This window comes from Plectrocnemia conspersa, unplaced genomic scaffold (genome assembly GCF_051122295.1).
Source record: "Plectrocnemia conspersa isolate PC_06_02 unplaced genomic scaffold, ASM5112229v1 ptg000011l, whole genome shotgun sequence".
In the NCBI taxonomy this organism is placed as follows: domain Eukaryota; kingdom Metazoa; phylum Arthropoda; class Insecta; order Trichoptera; family Polycentropodidae; genus Plectrocnemia; species Plectrocnemia conspersa.
The window spans coordinates 8,894,443-8,910,852 of NW_028277175.1; the positions used below are offsets into that span (position 1 = coordinate 8,894,443).

At 26.2% G+C, this 16,410-nt stretch overlaps 2 protein-coding genes across 7 annotated transcripts; both read right to left on the minus strand.

Annotated features, from left to right (window-relative positions):
• Positions 1-519: 519 nt before the first annotated feature.
• LOC148229374 (pickpocket protein 28-like) lies at positions 520-8,398 on the minus strand. 6 transcript variants are annotated; one of them, XM_088196973.1, is made up of 15 exons: positions 8,294-8,398; positions 7,133-7,223; positions 4,352-4,549; positions 4,163-4,292; positions 3,951-4,051; positions 3,778-3,883; positions 2,652-2,800; positions 2,472-2,583; positions 2,312-2,404; positions 2,105-2,244; positions 1,910-2,040; positions 1,783-1,842; positions 1,510-1,696; positions 1,274-1,447; positions 520-1,200 (listed from the first exon to the last, which is right to left on the minus strand). In XM_088196973.1, coding segments are annotated over exons 2-15 (1,626 nt in total). In that variant the 5' UTR covers positions 7,135-7,223; positions 8,294-8,398; the 3' UTR covers positions 520-1,157. The 6 variants fall into 6 exon arrangements, with proteins under 6 accessions (XP_088053099.1, XP_088053096.1, XP_088053095.1 ...); XM_088196970.1 differs by lacking the exon at positions 8,294-8,398 and adding an exon at positions 8,091-8,287; XM_088196969.1 differs by lacking the exon at positions 8,294-8,398 and adding an exon at positions 7,460-8,057.
• Positions 8,399-9,740: 1,342 nt separating this feature from the next.
• On the minus strand, positions 9,741-14,425 carry LOC148229375 (pickpocket protein 28-like). The gene is made up of 6 exons (XM_088196830.1): positions 14,421-14,425; positions 14,184-14,313; positions 13,899-14,125; positions 12,973-13,103; positions 9,921-10,278; positions 9,741-9,852 (listed from the first exon to the last, which is right to left on the minus strand). The coding sequence occupies exons 1-6, from the start codon at positions 14,423-14,425 to the stop codon at positions 9,795-9,797; spliced, it is 909 nt and encodes a 302-aa protein (XP_088052956.1). The 3' UTR covers positions 9,741-9,794.
• Positions 14,426-16,410: the final 1,985 nt, after the last annotated feature.

Below are 16,410 nucleotides of genomic sequence, written 5' to 3' on the forward strand. Positions count from 1 at the left end.
AAGATTGATTAAATGATCTTGCAACTGTATTGAATCATAAGGATTTACGAAAAAATATAATGCTCGTTTTATGGGTTTCGCTACCTGCTCAGTATGATTTGTGCTGGAATATGCAAAACGATATATTATTTTTTGTCAATTTCTGTGAAACAGTCGACATTTTAAAAAGGACGCTTTTTTTGTTATTTTATATTTAAACACACGTATCAGGTCAACAATAAATATTCATTTTATAAGTGTTAATTGCGCCGGAAAAGATATGTTTGCATCATATCGCTATTTCAATATTTTTTATTTTTTATTTAAATTTTTATTATTGACTTTGGCACATCATTATTCAACAGTTTTTAATTCAGTTTTAAGCTCCAATTATGATTTTTATTAAAAATATTGACTTTTGCAGAAAAGTTGTTTTTTTCAAAACTGTGTAATTTGACATAAAAATACTTTCTTGAAAAAGTCTTTTATGAATAAATTAAATTCCAATTTGTAGTAAATTGTATTTATTATATTTATTAATATACATATTTGCACACATACACATCGTTGGCTTTAAATTATAATTGATTGTATTGATAATTTTACTGACAAGAAAAACATATATGGTTTATTTTAATTACTTGAAATAAATTAGTAATAAGATCTTTCATAAATGTATATCTCCCGTTATTATAGACATTTTACTTATCGCAGTCGTCTTTTTTAAGACCCTCAAAACATATGTGTACAATAATGATAGGAATAATGCGACATTATTAAGTTATTTTTTAACAAAAATTTACTTTCAATGTTGACTTTTGCAAATATAACAATTTATGCATTATATTATAAATTAAAATCAACCTAAATATTTTTTTTATAATTTATACAATATTAAAACGACATTAAAAAGTTGTGCATAAAATTTCTATTTTAGCGATATAAAACTTATTATTTATTTAAAAAATAAAATAAAATATATTGAGACACATTTCTGTGACTGTTTTTAGAAGCATTAAGCACTACATATCATAGTACTTCATTATTTAAATATGTATATATTATAGAAAAATATTCAATAGATTACAATTTATATTGAATACTTAAAATGTATTGATTTAAAACATATTTTTCGTATACATGAAAATATATAATATATAAGTTTACAATAAAATAAGTTATTTTTGCGGCTGGTACTTCTTTTTCCAATCAGATAAAACTCTGAAATATTAAAAAATAAATAAAAAATTCTATGATAAATATATTTTTCTATATATAATTTAAAAAAAACTACCGTATCAAGAAGAAATAGACTATTTCAACCAGACTTAAAATCGAAAATCCCATGCAAACACCCAATATGCCACCGCAATTTGCCAAAAAGTCTGTGATACCATACAACTGCGATCGTTTCGATGGTATGAATTGTGGGTTTTTGAAATATACTATCGCCATAGCATAATCTTGTCTGAAACATCGAACGTATTATATACTATAAATTATTTGGTGTAGAAAAAAAAATTAAATTACCCCTCCATCATATCTGACAAGTTAAAGCTCTCTGCGTATTTCTGATATTCAATTTTTACTTGAGAAACTTCCGTTTCGTATGTCAAAGATGTACAGGACGGTTCACAGTTACATAAGTTTTTCTGGCTATCGTATGAATCATCATCGTCATCATCATCTGTGAAATCACTCTTCGAAGAGAAGTTTTCTAAAAAAGGAATATCCATATTGCTTATATCATCTCAAAACTACTTGATAGAACTATTAATTAAAATGTATTTAAATTATATTTACCTGAAGCTGTATTTATACAATCAAGTTTACCAGCTGCACATAAATGAGTAGAGAAATCACCTATAAAGAGTATATTGTTTTAATTTTAATTTAAAAAAAATAAAACTAGTATTTATAATGTATTTACGAGGCATATAATAATCAACACATCCACATATCTTCAGAGTATAGTTAGTTATACATTCTAGACGACAGTTGTCCTGAGTGTACTCTTTAAAAAATCTTAATTTTTTTTCATGTGTAAGGAGGCAACCACGACTATAAAATATAAAGTAATTCAATATTTACACACATTTATAATACACAATTATAATATTTTTACCTCTCAGGCGAATACTGCTTAATCCCTTTAGAAGTTTTAATCATTTGTGGTTTGACTGCTATGGTCGTTTGTAACTTAACAGGTATCCATATAAAATTTTCTTCGAATTGTGGTATAGTATTAGGAGCGTGAACTACCATCTTAAATACAGCATATAAATAATTTAAAAAAAACTGTCTTTTATGTTATATTATATTAGATGCACACTTTAAATCCTCTATAGAAACTACAGCATTTATAATCCACATCATTCTGGGCCACAATCATAGTGATTTGTAATCCACCTTTAATTCCTAAGCCCTAGTTAAAGAAGAAAATGAGTTTATACATAATTAAAACGTAATATTACAAAATGTATTTGTTATACTTTTCCGCGTTCTGGATATGTTACAAAAGGAGTCCTTTTCTTATATCCCTTTTCTAAAGACCAGCCTTTTGAACTTTTGTTGTGGTTCAAATGGTATTCTTTATTGTAATACCTATAATTAAAATGTTTATTGAAATTCATGTTAATATACAGCTTAGAATATAATGTAAAATTACTTACACATTATCATGGTATATAGCATTAGCATTTAACATGTTTGATGTATAGCACAACCCTTCGTCGGTAATTATTGGTGTAAAAAGTTCATCACAATCGTCTTTACCGTATTTGAAACACGATAACAATATATCATCTCGTTTTATACATATCTATAATGATATTAATAATACATCAAATATTTATAAACACAGTTTGTAACTATTTTATTTGTATACATTTAGCATGATTAGTATAATATAATAGTTGATACAAACGAGACACATAATTATATTGCAAAAATAAAAATAAAAAAAATATGCTATAAAAGCAATTAGAACCCAAATAAAAACTATTTATATGTTGGTCAAACGTTAGTATATAAAATAGCCGTCAAAAAATAATTTGAGAACAATATAATAGCGATATGACGCTAAAATTATTTTTTTGGCGCAAGTAACACGTTTAACCAGAAAGTAATGCTTTTGAAAAGCTACATAAATTAGTGGTATAGATTGAAAACCAATACCTTATAATTCCAAACAATAATCCAAAATTAGGTTTTCCTAGATTTTCTTAATCTCATGGATAAGTATCTAAATGAAGAATTTTTAATATCGTAATAAATAACGAGTGACGTATACTGTTGGAATAATAGTTTATAATTAATAAAATTATGTTACTGATTTATTTTTATTTTTATTTTCATTACATATAAGATATTCTCTATGCGTTGTATTAGCTCATTATTATATAATTTTTAATACCAGATATGTACGAACTAGCTCGATTTTAATTAATCATCACGATATTCATCCGTGAGATTAGGAAAATCTAGGGAAACCTAATCTGTGATAATCGATCAGAATTATATTTATATAATAATCATTAATTCTGATTTTCCAGACATGATAGAAATTTACAATTTAAAAACTTTAACTTTAGGTGCCGATTGTGATTACTCTGTTGTAATATATTAGGCTAACGCTAGTCATGTTACAATGGAAGTTTTTTTATTTATTGTGCACTACCAGACTTGTTAATTTATCGCACAAATTTGTACCGTCGAAATATCAATTGTACTACGTAAAAAAAAATTAAATATAGTAATAGTAGGATATAATCATCTATAAAAAAAATAATAGCTTGCATTTTCAATAATTTCTTCAAAAAAAGTATTATTGATATAGTCCAAAGTCCTATTCTCCAAGCAGCCATCTAGGCACATAGTAGCAACAGCATCATAGATAGCCAATCTAAAATGTATTTACAATGCATTTTTGTACAATAATTTAATTATTATTTATATCATATTACACATACTTATCGTTTGAGTTATTTTTACTATCGCAAACTTCAGTAAAATTAAAAACATTTTTTTTAAACTTTGTCATGGAACATATTGTAATTGCAGGAAATGGTATCTATAATATAGCATAAAATATTTTTTATTAAATAAACTGTAATCAATATTTTCATATAATATTATCCGATTTTTTTTATTTTTTAACTAGTAATTAATAAAATATTATCACCTGCCAAACGGGCGTGGATAATTCTGCAAAGCTCACAATAACCGGATTCTGTTCCCACTTTAGCCAAACTTGACGTATCAAATATACACAAGTTAAAAAACTACATACAACCATAATAGTCCACCAGATTCTAAAATGTATTGTATGAAATGTAAATAAAATTAAGCTTTTATAAAAAATATATATCACCTTGAAAGTGTGGATTTATCGCTTTCGCTCGTGTATTTAACTCCATGAAGACTTGTATTTAAGGCAAATTCTTTAAAGTATTTGCCATCTACGCATTTTGATTTTTTCTTTAAATCATCTTTTTCGACTGAATCTTCTTTGATGTTCATTGCAGTTTGGGGATTTGTATTTGATAATTTGATATCTTCGGCGTTAACCCTAATTAAAAATATAAAAAAGTATAATATGAAAAAGCTTATTAAATAAAATTTAAGACCCTATAGTATGGTTTACGCGTTTACTGACATTTTTGTCTAATGATGGCAAGTTTTAATATATATGTATATATTTAACGGCTTTAAAATATATATTGTAATTAACTAGACTTTATTAGGTGTGATAAAAAATAAAAACAATATTTTTCAGTTGAGTTTATATTTTTTTACGGTGGTCTGTGATGCGCATATTAATCATCAGTCATTTTATTAGCCCCGCGATTTTTAATTTAAAAAAATACGGAACCAAAAAGTTGCATAAAATTTTGTGTCAAAAATATAATAAAGAGTTGTTTATTTTATAGAATATATTATTTTTAAAATATTTATAATACGCGTTGTCCTCATACCCTTGTCTGCGTCCCATTGTTTCCAATTGTTTCCGAAGCATGGGTTGAATTCTTGGATTTAGGACTTTATAGCTGGACTGTGGTTGACGTAAAATGGAATGCTGCTGCTTCTTTGGTCTCGGTCTATACTCAGCTTAGCTCCACTTCGTGCGAGCTTAAGTGAACTCTCATGTATCCCAAGCTCGAGACGATGCAGCAGAATAATTCTGACTTATGGTAATTCGAAACCGTTTTAAGTACGCTATTTTTGCGATTATATACAATATTTAATATTGATTATTACATATTTTTCAGCTCCTCATAACTATTGCCTAAAACATCGTTGTGTTTGGCAAGTTCGTTGAGAAGTTGAAAGACTCGTGCAAGAGTAACGTTTTCAAGCGCTAAGAATAAAGAACGCGATCGCGATTTTCTAGGGCAGTGATGCGAAAACAATAGAACATGACTAGGATTCTCAATCGAACATTCAAATTATTCATCTGATTTTCAACTATCGAATATTTGTAAAGTATTTGTTTATACTTTAACGCCGTCTTGGTCTTTCTTCAGATCACGTCGGTAGGTCACCACTTTTAACGCCCGCCCTCTAGCTGTCGTATTGAAAAACGGGAATAAGTGAGGCGTAGAAGCTCCAGAAAAGACGGTGTGTCGTTGAGATGACTGGTTAATGACCTTTATTTATTTTAATCGCTTCATATTTTTACTAAATATTTAATACAATACATGTGTATTAAATATTATTTACATTTAAATAGTTTGTAGAACGTGTTTATTCATTGTTGCTATGCGAATTTATTTATTTTGCAAAAAATCTAATTTGTCTACTTTCGAATGCATAAAATGATTTTATGCATTCGATATCATTTGTGAATAAAATGTTTATTGGTGGTATCTATTATGACCGAAATATGCAGAATTCGTTCGTTAAACGAAACAAAACGTTGGCGCTTTTAGCGATTTTTGTCAATGATTGTAGATATATCAATGAATAATTATATCAAACAACTTAACAAGTGCTGAAGAAACGGAGACTTTTCCGAAGTTTTCGGTACACGATTTAATTTAAATTTTAGATAGAAAATGTCCTATGAAAATATAAAAAAAATTAAAAAATATATTGAATTGCGAATTACCGCCGTTTAAAATTAAATAAAAACCATAAAAATTGCTGACAAACAACTTTTGGATTTTGCACCACGATAACGCACCGATTATTATGCAGCTATTATATTCACAGATATGTCTCTATGCTCTGCAGTTTTAATTTTTATTGCATATAAAAGGGACAACACCTTGCGATCATACATAAAATTGCTGAGAGTACTGAAGACTACACTAAATATTGCATTCCACAAATGTTTTGCGGATTAGATGAAACGCTGACATAATAAAATTATATTTTATGTTAATAATTTAAAAAGGACAATATGTATATTGAAGAATAAATAAATATTTTATGATAAAATTGATAATGGTTGTTTTTTAAAAAATTGACATTTTAGTATTACACATTTTGTATTAAGAAAATCAGAAAAAATGTTGCTCTGTCTTAAAATTTAATCTTATTATACTAAAATAATTTTAGAATATTCAAGCTTATGTCATGCATGCCATTCATAAAAATATTTTTAGCCATTTATCTGTATTTTTAAAATTTTAAAAGTCATCCCCACTATTAAACGTTAATTTTTGTAGGTATATAAAATTATAAAAAAGTTGCAAAATCTAGGTTAACAGTTTATGTAAGTTATTTTGAGGTCTATATGTGTGATAAAAAAATCAAATCAAATATATTTAGAGAAGAATAGTGTTAGCACAAGTGGTTCTAATTGTATTTTAATTTTTAAAGTGCTTATTTAATCAAAACCATGCCTATAGAGTATCAGTCAAATAACTTTCATATACAACTATGCAATTATCTAGGCTTTTATAAATAATATTAGTCCGATACGCGTTATAAAATTTAACCTGAACCTAATTTAAAAAGTCATAATATTAAAAATATAAGAATGAAAAATGACGCGTACCAGTTTAAGTAGAACATAAATAACCGTTAAAGATTAATTTAAATTGCTTAAAAATATATACTGCTTTCATATAATTATAAATATTTTTTTAAATAATGTTTTTATTTTAGGAATTTAATAAATATTTATTTTAAGTACGCTTTTACTTACATTTTAGTGATTCTCTTTGTGCACTGAGGTGGCTAATTTATATCCATGAGCTTTCTTTGTAAACGAGTTAAATGTATTTGTTTCGTTTTATCTTTTAAAAGTAAAGAATATATTTTTATAAATATTGATAAAATCATATAATTAGAAACAATAATATTATTTAATACGAATGTATCGTTTAAATTAAATAATATATTTTTATTTATCACAATATATTAGAATATTATATTGTATAATTATCACATGCATATGTAATATTATAAAATAAGCCACATATATATTAAATTGTCACATTATTTTCACAAATATATATTTAATTGTACTTACCACCCAACCCTTCTCTTCATAATATTTGTAATTTAAGATGTTCAACGAATTACTAAACTAACTATAAAAGTCTTTGCTATCAATATTTATCACAAACGTTTGAAAGCTCAAAGCTCTATAAAAATCGTGCTATCGCCACGTTAGTCATGGCGCAAATATAGTTTTCGCAATAAAATGAATGTTTTTATACTACTCTAAGTTATTAAAAATTACTATGAGACCATTTAATGTCACTTAACTAATTTCCAGCAGGAATTGTATAATGTGTAATATTTGATATAACTATAAACAATTAATTCGATATATGTATGTCGATACATGTATATGTTACATATAATATTATATAATAATCAAGTCTTTTAATATAATATAAACAAATAAATTTGGTATTATTAAATCGATTACAATGTTTGATTAAAAGCGTTTATTTTCATACCCATAGAAAAATTGGATATCGCCCAAATTTATTTACTGATACGAATAGTACTTTTTTTATTATATTAACACGAACATACTATGCATATTTTTAGAATATAATAAAAATTATTTATTACGGTATTTCTTCTTTTTATGTCATACATTCAATTAAACGTTTAATTATATTATTACAAAAAGTAGTAAGAGTACATACATTAAATTAATTATGTTTTAAATATCCAGTTTCGTGTCATCATTATTCACTTAATTAAGGCGTAGTCGTTTCAATGCCGCACTATTACATTACATTTACTGAAAGTGTGTTAAAAATAATGTCGTATATCCTATGTTTTATTAGGCCACAAATTTAATAATTTTAGTTACATTTTTATAATATATATTATAATAAGTATTTACGGATTTGTATCAATAATTATGTTATAATATTATAACATAATTCTCAGTATAGAATTTGTTAAAAATATATAACCAAACATCCACCTTAAAAGCGAGAACCGTACTGAAATACAATTCTTAAAGATATTGTGAAAAGCAATCATAAGCTCCCAAAATAAATGGTACAGCTGATGTACCAAAAGCAATAAATAATTATTTACATATATGTTGTTTTTTATGAGAATATGTGCTGTACTGATATATTGCGTAAATTAAATACGTTAAAAGCACACAATGATTTATGCACAAGATTTTTAAAACATGTATTTCTAGAATATAAAATGCGGTAAAAGTTATATATATTTTAATTCCAAATTAGATATAATATTTTAAAACAACTAACAAATTAATAAGCTAATTTATTTTATTAGTAAAAATAGAGTTTATCGAATTGGTCGATAAGCAAGGAGCTTAATCTTTATTTATTCTGAATATAGACTAACAAAACGAATGACAAAACATAAAAAAACAATCAGAAATGATGTACCAAAAAATAAATATTATTCATAAAAAAGACACATCTTTCAAGTCAAAAAAATCCATTAAAGTCATTAGTATCATCATCAGAGTTATTCAGTGCTGTAAAGGTCATATAACGTATTATATTTATGCTATAAAAGATATACCAGCGATAAAATGGAAGTATTCTTAAGGATAAGGGTCCTGGGTGTAGTATTTGAAAAGAATTTCGATGGTGTGGTCTACTTTGCTTTTTTTTTTTTGATATATTGTATTTCACGATTACATCATAAAAGTTAGTTAAAATTAAGGTGTGTTAATAATATATAAAATTGGGTTAAATATCTTCATCGTAAAAATATTTTATAATCCTAAGGTACAAAATATATTAATATTCTGAGACTAAATACTGTAGATTAAAAATCCCTGTCTTGATTAATTTTCGTCGTGATTAAAAAGTTCAATTGGATAGGTTAAACGCTTGGTTTACATTCGCTAATTGTTTAATTAAAAAGTATTTGTTTAGCGTCTAGATGTAATGGATATTAATTGTTTATTATTAATATATTAATTAAATTTTATTTCTTAAACTAAAAATAATAATACCCAAATTACTTTTTATGGCATTGCATGTCAAATTAATAAGGGTAAAAAATATAGCATACACGTTATTCAACAAACTCAAAAATTGTTTTAGTTTAACATATTATTGTTCTTAAAATTTTAATAGTATTTTGATTTATAATAATTATACGAGTTAATTCAAGTGGTTGTTTAAAAGAAGCAAAATTATTTGACCAATGTATTTTAAGCATACCTTATATAAAATTAAATAGCAAACGTGTTATTTGTATATTTTTATTAAAAAATGTTTTTTAAGTGTATTACATAAATATATTTAATTTATTTAAGAATATTTTATAAAATAAAATAAGCAAAAAGCGTTGCTTTAGAATACATCTTCCAGTAAATACGTATTATATTCTTGAATATATTTTTGGAGCTACAAAGCATTGACTCGATTCTTCGCCATAATTTTATTTTTAATATCAAACAATACTCTAAAAATAATTAATACAGGTTTAAAATACACAAATAGATTAAAATTTCAATTTATTTTATCACTCACCTGATAACGAAAAAATATAATATTTCAACTAAACTCAAAATCGAAAAGCCTGTACAAACTCCAATGAGACCTCCACAGTTGGCTAAAAAGTCAGTTAAACCATACAATTCTGATCTTTTCGAAGGAATGAACTGGGCGCTTTTAAAGCCTACGCTTATAGAGGCAATCATAGAGGGTGTATTACTGGTGTTAAAACCGGGAACTTCTGCCAAATATTTTTGCCAATCCAATTTCACTTCTGAGATCTCAAAATCATACTCCAAGGAAATGCAAGACGACAAACAATTGCATCGTTGCGCTGGTGTTTCTATATTTTCTTCATCATTAGTGCTTAGATCAGTCATGGCTTGAAAGTTAGCTTAAAAATAACAATCAGAATAATTTGTAAAACATTGATTAATATGTATCATAATATCACCTGCAGCTTCACCAGCACATTGAAATTTATTAGTAGCGCATATTGGCGTTGAAAAGAATCCTTTAAAAATAAAAAATATACAAGTTTCAAACAAAAAGTATGCTTCTGACAAATCCTCAATAATCTTGATACACAGATATCCTTAAATATATTTAAATAACACGAGTAGAATACATATTAGCCTAAGTTACATCTGCTTTTTTAAATTAACACATTTTATTTCCCGAAAACTGTAGAAGATGTAAGTAAAACCAGAAAGTTTTGATCATATTGGGCAATAATACAATACATATGTATACTGTGATTTGTTATTTGCTATTCACACGGTTTTTATATATAAAATACCTTAAAGAAGAGAGCAATGTGATTGAAGAATTAATGACATAAGACATTAATTTATCTAGATTAAATTTATTTTATCGAAAAATATGCTCCTTTTTATAAACACATCGTTAGCTATTTCAATTTAAGAAGTTATTCGAATGCCTTTATCTACCATTGAACAGGAGACATTACAAAATTATTAATCTATAGTGTATCGTAAAAAATGTACGTGAAAGATTTTAATAAATAAAATTACTCTCCTCATCGGAGTCCAAGCTTAAGTATCCAGGGCTGCAATCGCACTTATGCAGTGATTATTCAGTCCATAGATGAACTCATTTCTTAAAATAACGTAATAGATATACGCCTTTAGAAAGCGACATTTGCTTGATGGGCATTATCTAAGGTCGTATTCTGCAACAGGAATCTTCAATATCCGGTAATTTATTATATATGTAACCGTTTCGCAACAAAGAAATATTTTTTCAATGACGGAGAGTATGTTCTTTATGATTTTTTCTGGTCGTAACGAGGGCTTGTGTGATCCCAATCCTTTACGCTATAGTCATGTTTCCTCGTTGATGGATGATTATTTTGGTCACAGTGAAAATTTGGCCATCTGTGTGTGGTCGCCACAATTGCATAAACAATTTAAGGCGTAAAAATGCTCGCTAGCATATTTTACCATCTAGAAGCATTTGGTTTAAACAAACTCGCTTATTCATTGACTGATATTTTTAAAGAAAGGCGTATTTTTAAAGTTTTAAATTATATACTGTTCTAAAATGTCTATGAAACTTAATTTGACAATTGCGAAACGCTCATTTGCTGTTCAAACCCAAATCATTATTAACCTAGAAGAATAAATCTAATGGAAGTCAAAAAACTATAATTAGTTCTATAAATTTCATTAGGTTAAGTTAAGATTTAAACAACAAATGGACGTTTCGCAACTGTTACAGAGAAGTTATATTTTTAATAGTATGAATATAATTTTAATAACCAGGCCAGTTAAAATGTTTTTAACATTTTATTTTTAATTTTGCTGTGCAATATCAGTGGAACTGTATTTATTCATATCACGTGTGGTAAAAATAACACCTATAGAAAAATCTTATTTTAAATTAAATTATATAAATTATATGTATTCCCTGGCCATAAAATATTATATGATAAATTTTCATTTATAGCCTATATATTGTTTATGCGATCAATTAACGTGACAGTAAACTACTACCGATTAATTGCTGGCGGTGAATTGTGGACGATAAACTTCCCCTGATTTATATAATAATATATTATAATTAGTCATTGCATTTTTCTCACTCGTTAGTCACGGTTCCGTTTTGTTTATATTGTATTCATTGTAATATGACAAGGGTTAACCCAATGCATTACAACGGAGTAAACACAATCAAAACCTACAACACCAGACTAAAATCAATCTGGTGTTTTAATAAAGTAAATTGGTGACATATATTATATTAATAATGAACTATTATTACAACTTACAATCAATAGGTGTTACTCTGCACGAACTAGATCGATCTTATTTTAATTATTCGCCACGAAATGCATCCGTTATATTATGAAAATTTAGGAAAATTTTATTTTTAATCAGTAATTTTGATCTCCAATATACTCATGGGACGCAAACCCAAATTTTAGATTTTAGTCAATGACTAAAACCTAAGATTTTTCTGTTGTCACTAGTTCTGGTATACTATTTTAGAGTCAAATGAAACCAGAATCATTGCATATTTGCACCTATAGTATAAAGGTAAATAAAATAATTCTGATACAATTATCTGAAGTTTTAATGAAAATCTAACGAACGTTTTTGTTTGCGATAATTAGCTTTCGAATTATTTTTTCAGATCAATATTTATGTATGAGTTATTTTCAAATACAAGCTCCATTGTGAAAGCAATCATGTATTTTTCTTTGCAGTTACCATTAAGAAAAGAAATCTATGTCGATAGCTTAGACAAAAACAATAATTAAATGTAGTGCTTCTTATCTTATATTATATATGATAAACCAAACTTTTGATTCGAAACTATTTCATATTTACCGACCTAATAAATTTGTGCGAAAAAAATGCATGCAACCATTTTAAAAACTTGGAAAAGTTCCAAAATGTCTGTCGACGCAGAAACCAATATCGTACAGACACCTGTTAATAGAAATATCGATCGTCTTAAAAATAAAGTTGGATCCAATAAAAATTATTAATCCACGAGGAAAGAGAATAAATAACACAGAATTACTTATTTCAATAACAAATAATTTAAAAATATGAATAAATACTTGGCATATAATAAGGGACACATTTGCAGATCTGAATAATGTAATCAGTCAAACACTCTATATTACAGTTGCTTTGAGTGTATTCTTTGAAGTACTTGAGTTCTCTTTCGCTTGAGAAGAAACAACCCCTGCTATAATTGTAAATATAATTTATATAAATAATATTGCTACCATAATAAGCTATAATATTAATTTAATTATATATGTACCTTTTAGGAGTATATTTTTTAATAGCGTTCGATGATGTCATCATTTGTGGCTTTACTGTAATAATGGTATTCAATTTAACGGGTGCCCATACGAAACTATATTTTGGATTTGGTATAGTGTCAGGTGCGTGTATTACAAGTTGGAATCCTCTGTAAATACCATTACAACGAAAATCTACATCTTCTACGTTATATTTTAACGATACATCCATATTTATTGCTACTCCTGAAAGTATAAATTAAAAAACAGATCATGTGGTATATTATTGAAACGATTATTTTTTTATATAAATATTATAAGATTTTATTTAAATTTATTTTTTAAGACCTTACCTCTATATGGATAGGTGTTAACAGGTTCATGCTTAGGATATCCATTTTCCATTGTCCAGCCTTTTGATTTGGTCGAATTTAGATGATATTTTTTATTATAATACCTAGAATAATACTTTTTTATAGCCACTAAATATCATTTATTATTAATTATATGAATAAAAATAATTCATACACGTTTTCTTTATAAATATCTTCAGCGCTCAACATGTTATAAGTAAAGCATAGTCCTTGATCGGTTATTATAGGAGTAAAAAGATCTTCACAGTCTCCTTCTTGATTATCTTTGTGGCAGGCAATAAAAATTGCATCTTCTTTCACACAATACTGTAATAATGTTTATTGAAATTATTTTTTAAATAATTAAAAATAATAAAAAAATACGCGTTACGAACATCATCAATTGTAGCTTCTAAGTCAGAAACATCAACAGTTTCAACTGCTCTACCTTTGTCTTGTAAACATTGCACAGAGCACATCATTCCCAAAATATCATATAATTTTAAGCTTTCTTCAGTTGAATTAAGTTTATTAATGCATACGTCAGAGTAGTTGAATTTGGCTTTTTTGAACTTAGACATGGGGCATATAGTAATTGCCGGAAATGGAATCTAATTAAGAAAATCGTTTTCATACATCTATTGAATCAAATATTTAATATTTACTCACATGCCAAACCGACATGGAAGTCTCTGCAAAACTGACAATCACTGGACTTTGATCCCATTTCATCCATACTTCCTTTATTAAATATGCGCAAACATAGAAACTGATTATCACCATTATTGCCCACCATATTCTAAAATACAAATAAAGTACATATATTCACATCATATTTCCATATTCATAATTAGATTTAATTTACCTAGATGCTATAGAACTGTCACTTTTACTTGTATATTTAACTCCATGAAGACTGGTGTTGGCTGCAAATTCTTTGTAATATTTTAACCAAGATAGTCTATATGGGTCTTCTTTTGGAAGCTTTTCTTCGCCGACATCTGTATTTTCATGATGTAATTCTATTACAATAGCTTTATCGCGTTTGTTAGTATTACTGTTTTCAATCCTGAATAATAAAATCATAAAAAACTTAGAATTTCCCAATAGAAAATACCGATGTTCCAAAAAATATTTTCATGAACAATTATTTATAAGATTTTCCGATGCTTTTCCGATAAGATTGATGGGCTTATTTTGCTGAGACGTAAGAAACTTTTATACAAAATTTCTTAACAAAAAAAGAACAGGGGAAGTCGATTCTACTTCGACGATATGTGCTTTTTAATTAAATATTTTAAAAATATTTTTTTTTATAAATGATAAATATTAAACCAATACTATTGGTTATTTTAAATTTTAATTATTATGAATAATATAATTTACACGCATAAATATTGTCAAAAAAATATTTTAAATATAAAAACAGTAGAGATATTTTACTGTTTTTACACATAAATATATTTACAATAAAATACTGTACTATTATAATCACATACTATATATTACATATATTTTTTTATTAATCATAAATTCTCAAAAATTCTCGAGAAAATCAAAAGTAAAAAATAATAATTCTGAAACGATAAACCTCGAAAAACTAGAATGCTGAAAGCTAGAATGTAAAAATGGGCGAGCCCTAAATATCCTTCAGGAGGGTCATATATATAAAAGGATTATTTCTACTCAAAGCCCAAAAATATATTCACCTGAGCTCTACAACTCGCTAAATTTATACAAAAATAGTAGAATATCTAAAATCAAAGCTTAAAATCTAATAAATACCCCTGACACGAAGGCAAGGACAAATAAATACACCCAACTCTTTTTTACACTGTGGATACGCTCCACAAAAAATCGTGTAAACAAAGTGATTGGTTCCCTAATTTTAAAAAAACATGTTATTTGAAAAAATAACAACATTGTAGTATATAGAAAATCGTGTAAAAAATGTAATATTAAAAAGCAAATAAATAAATTCTAAAAATATTATACATACGTACGTATTACGTAAGTTTTTCCATCTTCTCTAAGATAACATTTTGACTATACGATGACTTTTTGATTCAGAAATTACTGATTTTCGGATGGTATTTTAATTATTTTAAATTATGTAATGCGACGCAATAACGCAAAAAATTGAAAATAATAAATATAATTGTTTCTACGAATCATTTATAAAAAAAACTGACCAAAATCAAACTAAATAACTAATACAAGTTAGTTTAATAATAATATAACTTCGCTGCTTGCCAATTTAATTTTGGTATAATACCTACTATTTTAGCCTTGATTAATAATAATGATAAATTGAGAAAACTATTCATATATTATTTTATTACTATCGGAAATTTATTTTGCACTAACATATTTATCAACATTACTGTTATAAAAACTGCAATATATATATGTATATACTTAAAATTTGTATTATTGGTTATAATGTTCAGAAATTCTAGTTATTTAGAAAATAGAAAACACATAACACTGTTAATTTAAATCTGAGTTTTATTCTACAAAAAAAACGTTTTTCTAAAGATGTGTGAATAAAATCGACTGAATAAAGAAAAGTAATGCAATGATTAAAATAAGGAGATAAATATATGTTTGTTACACGCTGTATATGGTTTGTATATTTTTTTTAAATGAAAATTTATAATTTAAAATTACTACATAAAGTAATTTATTATCGAACCGTTACATAAATATGATTTCTTATTTAAAAATAGGTTAAAATATATGTTTAAGATTGACTACATCCTACTCTTTGCAATTTTAGATATGCATAATAAAGAATGAAACGAAATACTATGTGAAAAGATAATTTACGATTGAATTAATTGCTGATCATGTCGGATGAAAGCTTATGAATATACATTTTATTTTTGGTAGTTAT

Bases quoted from the DNA above. Each gene is read 5' to 3' on its own strand.
- LOC148229375 (XM_088196830.1), bottom strand. The intron at 14,126-14,183 runs GTGAGTAAATAT...TTTCTTAATTAG, and splicing joins CTTCCATGTCGGTTTGGCAT to ATTCCATTTCCGGCAATTAC. The intron at 13,104-13,898 runs GTATTTTTTTAT...TTACAATTATAG, and splicing joins ATTGATGATGTTCGTAACGC to CAGGGGTTGTTTCTTCTCAA.
- LOC148229374 (XM_088196968.1), bottom strand. From the start codon at position 7,479: ATGAAGAGAAGGGTTGGGTG. The intron at 4,550-7,459 runs GTAAGTACAATT...ATTTTTAATTAG, and splicing joins ATGAAGAGAAGGGTTGGGTG to GGTTAACGCCGAAGATATCA. The intron at 1,843-1,909 runs GTAAATACATTA...TACTCTTTATAG, and splicing joins TGTTGATTATTATATGCCTC to GTGATTTCTCTACTCATTTA.